Source organism: Poecile atricapillus, chromosome 6 (assembly GCF_030490865.1).
Source record: "Poecile atricapillus isolate bPoeAtr1 chromosome 6, bPoeAtr1.hap1, whole genome shotgun sequence".
Lineage (NCBI taxonomy): Eukaryota > Metazoa > Chordata > Aves > Passeriformes > Paridae > Poecile > Poecile atricapillus.
Genome location: NC_081254.1, coordinates 23,737,480 through 23,752,221, shown reverse-complemented (window position 1 = coordinate 23,752,221; position 14,742 = coordinate 23,737,480). Strand labels below are relative to the sequence as shown.

The 14,742-nt window shown below is 38.5% G+C and overlaps 1 protein-coding gene across 1 annotated transcript in view; it reads left to right on the top strand.

Moving 5' to 3' along the window:
- Positions 1 to 12,276, top strand: part of LOC131580129 (adhesion G protein-coupled receptor A3-like) — a 261,475-nt gene extending 249,199 nt beyond the window's left edge. Inside the window, exons 18-19 of the mRNA XM_058840923.1 lie at positions 4,414 to 4,509; positions 7,655 to 12,276. Coding sequence (XP_058696906.1) covers positions 4,414 to 4,509; positions 7,655 to 8,876 — 1,318 coding nt within the window. The 3' untranslated portion in view covers positions 8,877 to 12,276. The remainder of the gene's footprint in view (positions 1 to 4,413; positions 4,510 to 7,654) is intronic.
- The last annotated feature ends 2,466 nt before the right edge of the window (positions 12,277 to 14,742 follow it).

Genomic DNA, 14,742 nt, shown 5'->3' with positions numbered 1-14,742 from the left:
ATGCAATGAAAAATATTGTACTTGCTGGTCTCAGGCAGCCCCTGCAGCAGAAAATTTGAGGTTCTCTGTAATGTTCAAGGCGTGTGATTCCTGCCCTTCAGGTTAGTGCCCATCAGTTGGTCGTGTCTGCCCAGCTGTTTTCAAGCTGTAGGTGTTGCTGCACTGCAGCTGAGAGGTGCAGGCGCATCCTGCTGAGGCCTACCAGGCTAGTTTTAATCTAATTAGCTTGGATAACAATGTTAGTGAAGATGTGATGGAATGAGCTTCAGTAAATAAATGTATGCTGATGTAAAAGCCTGCTAGGAATCATCAGGACATCCCTGGGTCCCAGCAACAACAATGTACAAATCTGAAAACTTCTTCCCAAGGGCTATTGAGGCAACGGCTTGGCAGTTGCTTCAAAGCCCCAAATCATCCCACTGATAGTTTATAGTTTTCCCTGTAAAACAATTTGAAAATATTATATAAGTTAACTGCTTGTCAGGAGAACATTTTAGCTGGAAAAAAAATTTTCGTTTTCTCTCTGGGGTTTCCTAGTCTTTAAAGATTTGCGTGCATGGCTGTCATGACTACAGCCAATCTCTGTGTTGTCTGCCTTCATCATAACAGTCACATCACTGTTCTTCCTGCTGCATACAGGGTTCCAGTACTGGTAGTCTGAGTATCACTTGTGTGTGTTCTTGAATGGTAGAAGATTAAATTAACTCAGGGTTACTACACGTTCTTTTTTGAAGAGGGGACAGCCCACTGGTGTAATGAGAAAAATTAGAAAATTAACACAGAAGTAGGAAAGTTAATTGGAAGACAAAGCTGGTTACTGAACCAAAGGATATAGACTTTTAAAGCTTTAAAACTCCAAGATAGTTGTAAGAAGAAATACTAAATTAAAGGTAGGCAAACAGTATAGGAAAAAGATTTATCTTTTTAAATAAGAAAATATTCTTGGGGTGGAGGCAAAGATGGTTGAAAAGCATGTGTTTTCTCAGTCCACAAGGTTCACGCTTCTGGTACAGCTTTATTAGTCCTTTATTCTGTGGATAAGCATTACAGGACAGGAGCATCACCCCTTACTTTTCCACTTGTATGGCTGAAAGACACCAGAAGTTGGCTGCAGCAGCATAAGAAGCAGAAGCCAGCATCTCTCTGGTTACAACCCTTACACTTTAACTGGGCTGCTCTGTGGACAAGCCCAGGTGGTGCTATTCCAAATATCAGTGATTATTTTATTAGGGATGCACAGGGAATAGCGCTCACAGGCTCCTCCACAAGTCAGGGATTGGCAAGACTCAGTGAGTACTGGGAAGACACCACCCTGATCAGGGAATCATTCACATAACATTATGTCCATCTTGCCCCTGCTTGAACTGAGAGAGGGGCAGTTGGGTTTCTTGGGCTTGGAGACAAAATTCTGGATGCCCTGGTTTGCCCAGTCCCTTCATGAACAGTAACAGAGAGGTGCCTTGTGTGCAAACATGGGATGGGAGTTAAGGAGTCTCATTTCCTGCATGGCCTTGAATACCTTATCTCTCCTTGTTTTTTCATCTGTACACCAGGAAACAATATTGTTTATTGACCACACAGGGTTTTGTAAGGCTAAATTCATTCATGTTTAAAACCCTTTGATAAAAGGTTTCCTAGAAGTATGGAAAATAGCTATTCATTATCTATATTTTTGTCACTTTTTATTTATGCCCTATCAATTCTACTGCAGCTTTTTCTTCAGAATTATTTGCCTTATCTGCATGAAGAAGAAATTGATAACAAGTAATGATTGCATAAAAAGTAATGTTTTAAAAGTCTGGTCTAAATTTATTCATTTCAAGTGTACTTCCTCACAACTAACATGTATATGAAACTTCTTGATCAATATATTTTCTTTGGTGACTTAACAATATGGTCTTTTCTTCTTTATATACTGTTTAAGGTATCCACAAGCTAACACAAATGGACAGGAGTATGCACTTCTGCTCTTACAATTAATTTAACTTCTGTATCTTTGATTGCATTTTCTATTTGGTCTATTTCAATCCTATTCCTCTCTTGCTGACTTTTCTTCTATTTGACAGCTTTTATTTCTCTTCACCCTTCAAGAATCCTGAACCCACCAATGAAGAATCATTTGTATACACTGTCATTTCTATTTGCTATTTTCCTTTTTTTTCCCCCCAGTGAGACAGGGCAGGCAGTGTGATGTGTGGGTATCAGGACAGTGCACCTCAGGTACACTGGAACATTTGACTTCACCTTATGTCATTTCTAGGATGTATTTTCTTGCCCTTAGCCCTGAGCCACAACAGGAATTTGGCCGGATTTTGCCACATTTCTGCAGCACTGTGTAGCTGAAGTGCTTCCAGAGCATCTGTTGCTACTGTTGTGTTCAGCAGCCTGCTGGAAGTGTGGGCTGTGAAGTAGCTTATCTAATGCCCAAATACTGGCTTGTCTGAAACTTTGGATAAGAATTGATTTATATGTATGTATCCAATCTGTAAAAAGTGGTGTCATTGCAAAAAATGAAATTATAGGTTGCATTTTAGGTAAATTCTATGGTGTAATCACTTCAGATGAGTTCAAAGTGCAGTTTCCTGTACTTGCTTCAGTATTCCTATTTTTTCTGCTCCTTACTATTTCTTAGATGAATTAGGATTAACTTTTCTATGCCTCATTGCTGTACCCTAGTAATTTCCTGAATTTCGAAAATACCATTGGAAATGTCTTTGTTAAATATAATAATAAGCTATTAAGATAGATTATTCAACATGCTCAAGTCAAAAGATATTTACAGTCATTAAACTGCAGTGAATGAATGGATTTTGTAGGAAGACAGCTTGTTCATTGGAATTTGTTGAGCTCTTCAGAATAAGCCAAGTTGAAGAAAAAATATATACTCAATGACTTTGAATTTATAAAATCTGAAGGGCTTCCTGATGAGTGCAAAATATGATTTTCTCTGGTCTATTTACAGTTTAGACCATTAGGACAAAGATTGACTGTAAATGCTAAGATGAAATTTTCAGAGTCCTGACCCATGATTCTGCTTTGGAAGGAGATGGGAAAAGAGATTAAGAAATTCTGACACTAATTCTGGGCTGGAATTAAATGCTGATCTATTTAATCTTACTATTGCTCTGTTTTTCTAAAAATCCTACCCTGAAATGACTGTGAAATTTCCTAATAGTTATGATCTGAAATAGAAAACTAGTGGCTAGATTGTGATCAGAATGTGTCCCACACGTTTCCAGGTTCCTCCTAGACCTGAGGGGCATAGCAGCAGGGACTGGAAAGTGTCTGTGTCCCTGCTTCCACACCAAAGTGGCTTGAAAAGAAACTCATTTTGTCTGCTGACAAAGGAGCATTGCTTAAGCCAGGAAATGAGTCAGGATTTCAGAGAACCAGCTGAGCTCCTGGGTGCAGTGGAACATTTTCCTTTTCCACTGAGCACCGTCGCCTCCAGCTGCAGGAATGGGGGCTGGTGCTCTCCAGCCCAGAGTCCACAGCGGTGGAAGTGCTGTGCTCCAGGCATAATTTGTGTTTTGCTTATATAAATGGAAAATGTGATGGTGGTTCATTTTGCTGAATTTGGACATAGGCATGAAGGATGCCAATTCCATGAGATCCCCTGGGATTTCAAGGTAGCCTGATGATGCTACACTGCAATGGCTGCTGCATTCAATGGCCTTTAACCAGTGAAAGGGTGAGGAACTCTGTGCTTTCTGTCTTACAATACAAGTCTTTGCAGAAAGACCAGCACTTCTCAGATCTTGCTGAAGCCTTGGAAGCGCTCACATTTTAATGCAATTGCAAGGCTGGGTATTAAAAGAGTGAAGAAAAGGCATATTCAAAACCCTCCCAATTTCTTCAGATTTTTCCCTGTGGAGAAATAAACCAAAATATTTTACCAAGTGGACTGCCCCTTTTCTCTTTGGCTAACTGAGCTTCCTTTCTTTTCATGGAGACATGAAAAAGTTTCTGTGATTTCACTGAATTTCCCTGGTAGCATTTGTATGTTAACGTGAATAAAGGGGCTTTGCCCGAATATTTTTAATTAATGGTGCTTTCATATTTAATAACTATTAAATATAAATATCGAGGTGAGTGAAATAACCTTATTTAGGATTTAGGCTCTGTCATTAGACAACATTTTGTTTTTCATATTGCTTCAATATTATCTACATTTACTGAAATTATAAACCAAGTGTTTGTTAAAAGTGGGTCAATATAAATATTAAATATTAAGCTTTCTGCTCTTTGCTTCATAAGTACAGTTCTTATTGTGACAATACTTCATTCTTTGCTTTTCTGGTTTTAGGGACTTGTTTAATATTTTAGCAATATTTTATTCCTAAAATAATTCAAGAATGTACAATTATTTAAAAAGTCAGGCAAGTTAAAATATCAGTTATTATCTCTCAACAGATTTTACCTGATTAGTGGTGGAGTTCCATTCATTATATGTGGGATTACAGCAGCAACCAATATCAATAATTATGGGATTGAAGGCAATGCACCATAGTAAGTATAAGCTACTATCATAAAACTTACAAGGAAAACAGATTCTGTTTCTTATCCAAATAAATGCAGCTGACTTTATAAAGGGTACAGGCATGCAATTTGGGATGACATCTGTTACAAAATTTTATTAAATATTAGCTGTGAAAGAGCAATGTCTTAATCTGGAGCTTGCTGCTTCACCTCCACCAATTTGACTCCATTACTGGCAGTACAATCACCTTTCATTTACAGATTTGCTCTCCATTTACATCTGAATAACTGAAAGATATTAAAAATACCTAATGAATATCATATCTAATGCAGCTATTAATTATTTAAATATTTTCATTTAATTTTCAACCTTGATTTGATATCCTTCTGGCAACTTAGAGCAATTTAAAAGTAATGATGTAAGAAAAGGACAAGTAAAAATCCCTTCCCCACTCCCTCCACTCCCATCCCTCCATAAAAACCCAAATATTTTGGATTTTCACCACCTAGAAGTGTTGCAGTCATACTGTCTGGCAATCCTGTCATAATCCTTTTGTGTCCTTGTGAGTAGGTAGGTGTTTCAGTAGACCTCCACAAGCTCACCAGGAATCACATTGTCATTAATTCCTAATTCTTGGCATGAAGCATGAGGTATCCATAAGTACAGTAAGTCTTTCCCTAACAGCCTAGCAGAAAGTGAATTAGACTGCAAAGTTAAATACAGTGTGTGTAACAGATCAGCATGGCAGTGACTGGCACACTAATGGATATTTTAGTACTCTGGCAGCACTAATGCTCTAGAGGACATCACTCTTAGTTACTGCTTTGAGCATCTATTGTAACACATTTGAAACTGGTTGTGTTCTGGGCACGAGAAGTGGCTACCAAGGAGAATGGTTCATAACTGAGCATCTGGCTCCTTAAAGACATTTTTATAGGTAATTGAAATTTAAATTCCAATAAGAAATCAGTGCATACCATGGCTAACGGTATGCTTTGCCTAGGGCACAGATCATATTTATATATTTATTCAAATTTATCCAATTAAACAGCCAGCTTATAATCAACAGTGTATTATAAAGCTCTATTATTTATGTTCATGGATAAAAGACATTTTTCATTTTGGTGCAGTTACTGGGGTTCTACTTCTTTAATCATATTAATGTAGCAAATCAATACCTGCTGCCACCGTGTGCAAAGAAAACAAGGGACAGATGAGGAATGGTTATAAGAATGAGTAAAAAGCTTCTAATTCAATGGCAGCACAGTGAGTTAGGTGCCTTATTCATTCTTTATGGTATTAGTAAAGTAAATATAGATGCACGAACTTGAACTTTTTTTTACAGAATAGATTTTGTAAGTGATCCGCAATGAGATTCTACTTGAAATAACAACATCCCATGAGACTGTTCCACTCGGGAGCATTCCACTCTCCACTTTGCATCAAGTATGCAGCATTCAAATGTATTTCAAGTATTCACCTAGCTGTGTGTTCTCTGCTTACCCAATTAAATATAGGTGGTAATTTACCTATGTTTTCACAAATATCTTTCACAAATATCTTTCCTTTTCTTGCGCCTGTCTAACAGTAAATTATATACTCATTGGAGTGTTTCTAAGTTCACATGGGCATGTTTCTTTTTAAGGTTCAGATTTCAGAAATTCAAAGTCATTATTCTGCAGTTTCTTTCTGTAAAACCCCATGGGACTGTCTCTATTTAGCTGAGAGGTTCTCAGCCTGGGAGAAAAAGTCATTCTGCCCTTTTTATAGTAACTTGTAGATAATTCCTGGCTAGACAAGAATCTGCTATCAGAAGTTTCCTCACTAGAACTGGAGGAACTGCAACTAATCACACACGCCTAAATGAATATGAAGTGTCACACAGTGTCACTTTTAGAGCTGGAATCATCATGACAGATCACCTGGTCTGTCTTTCTGACCCAGTGGGAAATTAGCTATATCCAAACCATTCCTGACAGTTATTTATCTGAGGTACTTTAAATGTTCCCGTAATGGATAGACCACATTTCATTCCAACAGCTTATTATCCTAATTGTCCTAACAGCTAATAAACTTTTAAAAAAATATAATTTAGATCTTTCTTGCTGCAGTTTAGGCACATTACTTCTTGTCCAAGTCCAAGAGATAAAGTAACTTATTTCTCTTTCCAGAAATCCATGGAATATTTAGGATATAGGAACCTAGTAGCAGCTATACTAGGCTATCCTGCCTAGTATGCAGTTCTCTGTCTGTAACCATGGCTAAAAGCAGATCATAGAGAAGACTCGAAATGAGGCAAATATTCCTTCTCCCTCTAACCTGTGTTTTGCCAGTTTCCATCAAGGATTAGTGTTTTCTTCTCCCATGTTTATTTCATCAGATCATTTGTACTTAAGCAGTCCTCTCATTCTCATGCTGTGAGCTACTTTAAGCTGCTCTAAAACAGTTATGGTTATATTATTTAAAGCCTAGAAAACCATAATCATTCTGCAATGGTACTATGCTACTAACATATCACAAAGAGACCATCAGTTTCCCTAATTTTTCTGAGGACATTCAAATTGACATGGATGAGCTCCCAGGAACTCTAGAGACAGTGCAGAATTCAGAAATGGCACATATCTTTGAGGTCTGCTCACTGCTGAAAGCGGTGACAGTTCAGCTGGAAGTCTTTTTTCAGCTTTTCTTGGTTCTCAGGCTGTTCTCTGGAAAGAAGAGAATTCTACAAGAAAAGTCTCCAGGCTGAAGTATTTGTAGCAATGTTCATTGATACAAACCACTGAAATCTGTACATTTCTATTGCTCACACAGAGTGTATAAACTATGCCTCATTTGCTTTTTAATCAAAGTGTTAGTGCTGACATTTTAATAGTAGAGGAAAGGGTCGACATAAATGGTCTTATACTTCATTGCAATTCCAGAGTCTAAACTGACCTACATTTCTTGGAATTTTTCAGTTTTAATAATCTGTAAATTATACCATATATTCTATTCAATTAAAAAAATTAGAAAGTGATGCCTCAGCTTAATTAATGTTAAAGACAGGCTCCCTCTCTCCACAAGTTGAACTTCAGAGATACTGTTGTGTCATACTAGTCAGACAACAGCCAGTTGCCCATCACATCTAATGTGGGCTCTGGAATGTTCTTGACTCTCTCTTCTTGTTGTTTTCAGTTGCTGGATGGCCTGGGAGCCCAGTCTCGGTGCGTTTTACGGGCCGGTGGCATTCATTGTGCTGGTGACCTGTGTTTACTTTCTCTGCACGTATGTGCAGCTGAAGCGCCATCCTGAACGCAAGTACGAGCTGAAGGAAAAGACAGAAGATCCGCAGAGAATGCCAAGTAGTGATGTGGGCCATGGTCATATTACAGACTCTGTGTCCGTTCCCCAGGCAACCTGCCCTATGATTTCTTCTTCCTTATTGGAAAATGAGCATTCATTTAAGGCTCAGCTTCGAGCCGCAGCATTCACTTTGTTCCTGTTTACTGCCACTTGGACCTTTGGAGCGCTCGCAGTATCTCAAGGTCATTTCTTGGATATGATATTTAGCTGTCTTTATGGAGCCTTCTGTGTGACCTTGGGGCTTTTCATCCTGATCCATCACTGTGCAAAGCGAGATGATGTGTGGCATTGCTGGTGGTCCTGCTGCCCATCCAAAAGAAACACCTACTCTGTGCAAGTCAACGTGCGCCCGAAGGTCAACGTCAATGGCGACACTCAAGTTCACGCACCTTGTCTGCAGGAATCGCCATGCCCCAACAAGTCAGCTGTGTTTAATCACCCAGCAGCGAGCCACTGCAAGCTCACTAACCTGCAAGCGGTTCAGAACCACGTTAACTGCCTGTCGCCCGTGACACCTTGCTGTGCAAAAATGCACTGTGATCAGCTGCTTGATGACGAAGCTCACATTCATGTCCACAACGAGGGAACCTTCAGACCCAACATGCACATTCACAGATGTCTGAAAAGCAGAACTAAGCCACGTTACTTCAGTCGGCACAGGTCAGCAGGGGAAAGAGAGTACGCCTACCACATCCCCTCGAGCATTGACGGCAGCATCCACAGCTCGCACACAGACAGTCCCCACAGCACACACGAGAGCCAGTCAGGTCACAGACGGGCCTGCTGCTCCAAGAGCGATCCGTACCCCACCGTCAACCAGCCCGAAAGCAGCGACGCAAGTACTGTAATATACAGCTGTGCTAAAATGCCAGACAGTGACACTGTGCACCACCCAGCTCACTTTGAAATGCACCCACGGACACAGTCATTGCCATTTAATACAACAAATCACAACGGAATTCTCAAGGGAAACATGCATGAAGCCATGATATACAGCTCAGATAGTACAGGAAATATCAAAACTGGCCCTTGGAAAAATGAAACTACTGTGTAGTTCGTGGGCCATCATAATGTGTGGTTTTTTTCCCTAAACCATCATTATCTTTGTTTTTATTCCAAAATAAATATGGTGATACGTTTGCGTAGCTCATCAGTAAATTGTACAGGTTTTCATTTTCTTTGTAAGTGTCAAAAAGAGAGGGATAGTGACAGTTTTAAAGTGAAATTATTTTTAAAAGGAAGTTATATAATTATTCTGAAAGATAATGAGAAAATGAAGTATAGACAATTGAATAAGAGAGGCAATATCCTTTTGTTATACAGGATGACGTTTCTTTAAAAACATCATTTCCATTCAATGTTTTCACTTTTTTTCTTTAGTAACTTCAGACACTTTTTATAAACATATCAGCATCTTAAACTTTTACTTATTTATTTTTGTAGAAAAATATTATTACTGTGCCATGGATTTTAATCAGAAGTGGCTATGGTAGAAATGATAAACATGATTTTATAAAATTGCAGCTTTTTAGATATACAAAAGTGATACTGCCTCTTAAAACCTTCTGTAGCATATGGCCTGTAAAGTCATAATGTACAGTCTCTGTTCTGTCCTTTTTCTTGTTGGAGAGAAGTGCTAGGTAATGTCTCTGTTACATCTTTGGTGCTGTATTGGTTGTATTTTGCATGACATATGTCAGGATATACCATTTGCTGTTTTCTAGTGTTACATGTGTTTAAAAAAAAGAACAAAAAAAAGTGTGGTACAAGGCTGTGAAAAACCCTATTGATATTAATCTAGAGCATTATAAATCTACAGGAAAAAAATCACTCTGCACTAGTTTAAGTGGCACAATCCTTTGTATAAGGTTATATGATAGCTTTGATAAGGGTCCACTCTAATGTCTTTACGGAGCATGCACTACTCATTGTATGTGGCACTGTGCGGTGTAATAGCAATTGTCTCAATAAGTTTTACACTTCTTTGTAAAGTATGCCTTTTAAACAAATCTGTAAGCTGTTCCACGGTAACCTTTCCACATCTGTTAAGGTAGAGCAGTTTTACCATTAACTCTTTGAGGACTACAGTTATTTTCTTAAAGTAGCTTATTCTAGTTCAGAGATACTGTATATATGATATTGTCTATTTAGTTACATGATCAATGTAGTCCAGATTTGCCAGGAAAGAGGAAGTTCAGTAATTTTCTAAAAACACACCTTCTTAGAATCCATCTATTAATTTCGCTACTTGCTTTCTGAAAACCCATTTCCTCCCCTAGCAAATTTCAGATTGTCTTAAATGCTTTAATGCAAATTTGACCTTCAGACAAGTTCTTTATGTTCATGATTTCTGCTGAATTATAGGGCATTCCAGGGTCAGTAACATTCTCTATTAACAAGGTTCTTGGCAAGATTTTTTTCATGTTTCCATGAACATCTGGACACAAAGCATCAACTCACTGTACAGAACTGCATCAGAATGATCACTGTAAGAGACAAAACTGCTTTTTACAAGTAGGGAGGGTGCAGAATAATAATAGATTTCAGAAAGTGAATGGGAGCATAGAGCTATGAGGAAAATGTCTACAGTGGAAAGTGACAGTGCATCCAGAAATGAGAGAAAAAGCAGAAATTCTGTATGTTCTGTATTCCCATTCAGAGGTTTCCTCCCAAATTTGCCCTAAACAAGGACAGCCACACAAGAAGGTTTGCTATGTTGTCTCCACACAGACTTATGTAATTGCTGCAGGGAGGAAATAGAAAATTTCATTGAGAGACCATCAGTCTGCGATTCTTTGTGTCTATGTGGCAGAAATCTTGTCCATACTTCAGCCCCATATTTCTGTTATTAGCAGTTTATTAGACTCTACCTTCTTTTTTTTTTTTAATATGTAGGAATAAATTTCCTAATAGTGTACATAAAGATGACAATTATAATTGTTAGAATGTTATAAAAACATGTAAGTCAGATGAATGTGTTCTGCAGTGTTGCAGGTGGGAATTAGTACTCAAAGGGTTAATGCTCAGTATCTGAGTGCAAGAAATCTTGTTTTTCTGTATTTTTGTAAATTTGAAATATATATTGTAAACTCCAGCAGTGCAATGTATCCATCTCAGATTGTGTATTTTTAAAAGGTGAGCAAGAAGAATGCACTAGGTGGTTGTCAAGTTTTAAGCCAATATTCAAGAGTTTCATGACTGCTTCTTTAGCTAATACAAAAAAAAAAAAAGACAAAACACTGAGCTTTATTATGTATATGCTGTATATGCTTGAACTGTCTCTAAACTAAAATACAGTATTTTTCTTTGTTTGCATACCAAAATATTTTCTGTTTCATAATTGGTTTCTTTTAATACTACTTTTACTCATTCCACATAGACAGTGAGCCCTAAATAAGCATAGAGATAATGTGAAATCCACTTCTCTGTGTCTCAGCACTATGTATATGTATATTCTGTAAAACTGTAGGAAGTCTGTGGACCATTATGCAAAATATCACACACACACACACACACACACACACACACACACAGAGCCAAGATGAAATACTCACTCTGCAAGAATCCACTCAGTAAGCTCCTTTATTCAGCTTGTGTTTTAATCACATCTGTTATTTTGTCTGAGAGGCCTATTCCATCTTCATAATGGCTTACAAAAAAGTAAATAGGTGCTGCTTTCCACAGAATATCTTACGTGATAAAACTCTCTGGAATTCAAACGTAAAATATTAAAACACTTTTCTTATTGTGTTAAAAATTAATTTAGTAAATATTTCTGGGCTAAATTGGAAGAGATGTGTTATGCAATAATCTGTTTGCACATTATTTTTTCAGAAAATAGACAGTATATCTACAGAGTAGGAGACATGATATTAAATAAATATAAAAATGTTTTGTAACACCAAAATTGACCAAAATGCTTTTTATGCTTTTGACTTTTTTTTTTTTTCTTCCCCTTAAGATAAATGAGATTATTTCAATGCTTTGGAAGTCTGGTTTTGATTTATTGTGGGGTTTTGGTCAATTATAGTCAGTGAACCATTACTGTTTTACCTGATTTTCTTCCCTGTAAAAATAAAGTCAATGAAATAACCAGAGTATAAGAGATATATTGTCCTAGTAAATTCCTCACGGACACACGTAACAAATTTTAAAATCAGTTTTCATTTTGGTGATTCACTGATGATAAAAAAAAATGGTTGAACAGATTTTACTGTTCACTTTCTGTCCAAGATTAAGCAAGAGGAATTTCACCCAAAAAAATTATAATTTTCGGGGAATGATGCAATCAACAGAAATCTGAATAGCTGCTACCAGGATAAAAATATGCTCTTGCTGTAGTGTTTTTCTCTGCATATAGAAATTCCAGTTTCCATGACTGAATTTGAAGTCCCATAGGCTGTTTACGAGAAGAATTCCTACCCAGCCTCATATAATGAATTCAGGTGTAAAAATAAAGCATACGTTTTTCACATTATGTCTGGTCATTTGTGTTGTTCCCAAGAAGTCTGTTGATTGTGTCTGCACCGATGTGACCGAGCAGTCGCTGTCAGTGGCCATAAACAGCTGTTCTTCACCACTCAGCTGCCTGCCAGCTACCCTGTGAGCACTGTATCCAGATGTTAGCCCACCACGGGAGCTTCACTGGGGCTAGAAAGCATTCATCCTGCCTGAACCAAAGCAAAGTCTGTGCTTAAAGCAAAATCAAGGCCACCTCTGATGGACAACACAGGCAATTGGGCAGCCCCCGCTTGAACACTAAGCATTGAAGGCAGATAAATGTAACGGAAGTGGATTTAAGCAGTTTTAAGTTCTCCTCCCTCTGTCTCTGAAACACCTGCCTGGTCAGTCCACTGCCTACAGATAGCTACCAAATCCAAACAAACCCAGGTGAAATTAGACAGCTGACCTAAAACTCCTGGTTCGCTGAAATGAGTGAAACAGCACAGCCTGGTTAACAATCAGAGAAGCCCAAGCTGGAGAAAACCTCTTTGGAAGCTCTGTCACAAAGATGCTTCAGGTTGGTTATGTGTGGAGACATGGAACTAAGTGGCCTGGATGCCTGAAGATCTGAAATTGTTCTTGTGCAGACACTGTAAAGCCTTACAAAACTGATTTCAACTCCACAGAGTCAGAAGTAGCTTCCACTGTAAATTATATGCCTTTTTAGAATGAAGAGATTATCTGACATTTCACCATTTGGGAAAAAGAAAGTTGTCATCACAATCAGGCTAATAACCTTTTTATCATAGGATCATCTTTGCATGGAAACAAGAAAAGGGAGACCACCTGTACTCCCACTGAGTTTTTGTTGCCTATGAAAAGGAATGTCAGGCTGATGAAGACATTGGCAGCTCAGCAGCTTCCTTGCCAGAACATAAATTCAAGTTCCTGTAGCAGCATCCTCCAATTCAGAAAGAAGCTGTAGAGCGCAGCTGGATCAATCAGAATTCATTGGCTGAGTTTAAAGGCTGGCTGGCTGAATTCAGTTAAGCAATTTCAGTAGCAACTTGGTGCTCTAGGCAGCTTTTACTTGCTTAGTTAACTCCACAAGGAAAGGAGCTCTCGGTTTGGTTGTTTGGGATTTTTTTGCTGTGCCCAGTTGACTATTTTCTAATTAGCAATTGAATACCTAAGAAGAAAACTTACTCTACAAATTACCTTGACTATAAGCCATGGCTTTGTGTTCCCTATTAGGGGGTCTGTGATGGTGCAAGTGAATCTCTATTCCCTTACCTGATCAGCCTATTAACCTGAGTTTTTTTGGGAGCCAAACAAGCAAGCATCAGTGAATTCAGGAGAATATTAGAGGGCTCACTTCTCTGCAGGGAGGGTAGAAATTTGCAAACTCTAAAGCTATTCAACCTCAAATGAATATCCTGCCTTGAAGTTGTGCAGCTGGCCATGCCTCTGAGGTAAGGGGTTCTTTGTAAACACGGTGTCTGCATACCCCATAGGTAGTGCTGTCTCTTTACATTTTGATCTGTTTGAATTGTGTAGTGCCTTGCAGTCTGAACAACAAAATGACTGACTGTTCCCATCAGCCCATCACTCTGCTCCAGCTGTTTGCCTTAACCTGCAGCACACTGCTGGGCAAGATTCTCCAGCATAGTCGGTGTTTTCATTCATTCCTTGATTTGTTTCCCAGGTACTCAGTAACACCTGAGGAAAGCAGCAGGAGGAGTTTATTTTGGGACTAGGGGGAATTTCTGGGAGAAGAGAAAGCAATAAAGCACATTATTCATATTCTTCTCACACTACTTTCTTTTGTTAGACCATTTGTTAGTGAGCTGTAAGCAGTTACAGTCACTTATTCCCTGATTCTTTCCATTGCAAGACCTTGTTCTCCGCTAATTAGAACATAGCTGAAAGTTAAGCATTTAGCATGATTTATGCCCTCAGCAATTACTGCCCTCAGATGGATGATTTTACAGAGTTCAGCCAAAGCAGCTGCAATGTTTTCAACAAAGGCTTGATGAAAGAATGTCTGTCCACAATAACACCTTTCAGTGATTTTCTAATAGTTCTGTTTTCAAGGCCCATTATTTGAAAACTTTAAGAAGTATGGCTATTATAAGAAAAGGGCATCTCTTACTGTTTCTATAAAGTAAGTGGTTCAGTACAGATAATTTAGCCACTAAAAATATCACAATCTATTACTGTGAAGTGTCTCCCTTCTTTGGCTGTGTATGCCCTAGCTGGGACCACACTCACTCATCTTGTGCTGCTGCTGCAAGCCCTAGGGGTTCTAAGGGACCAGCCTATAAATGATTCACTTCAGCTGCCCTCAGCTAGGATTAGGATTGAAATCAGGGAGCCTTGGTTCTCATCTTCACTGCCAAATGGGCCAGTTTGCCTCCCCTTCATGGGCACCATGATGGAATGGAGGCAAAGACTGACTGGTTTCTATGAGGGAGACA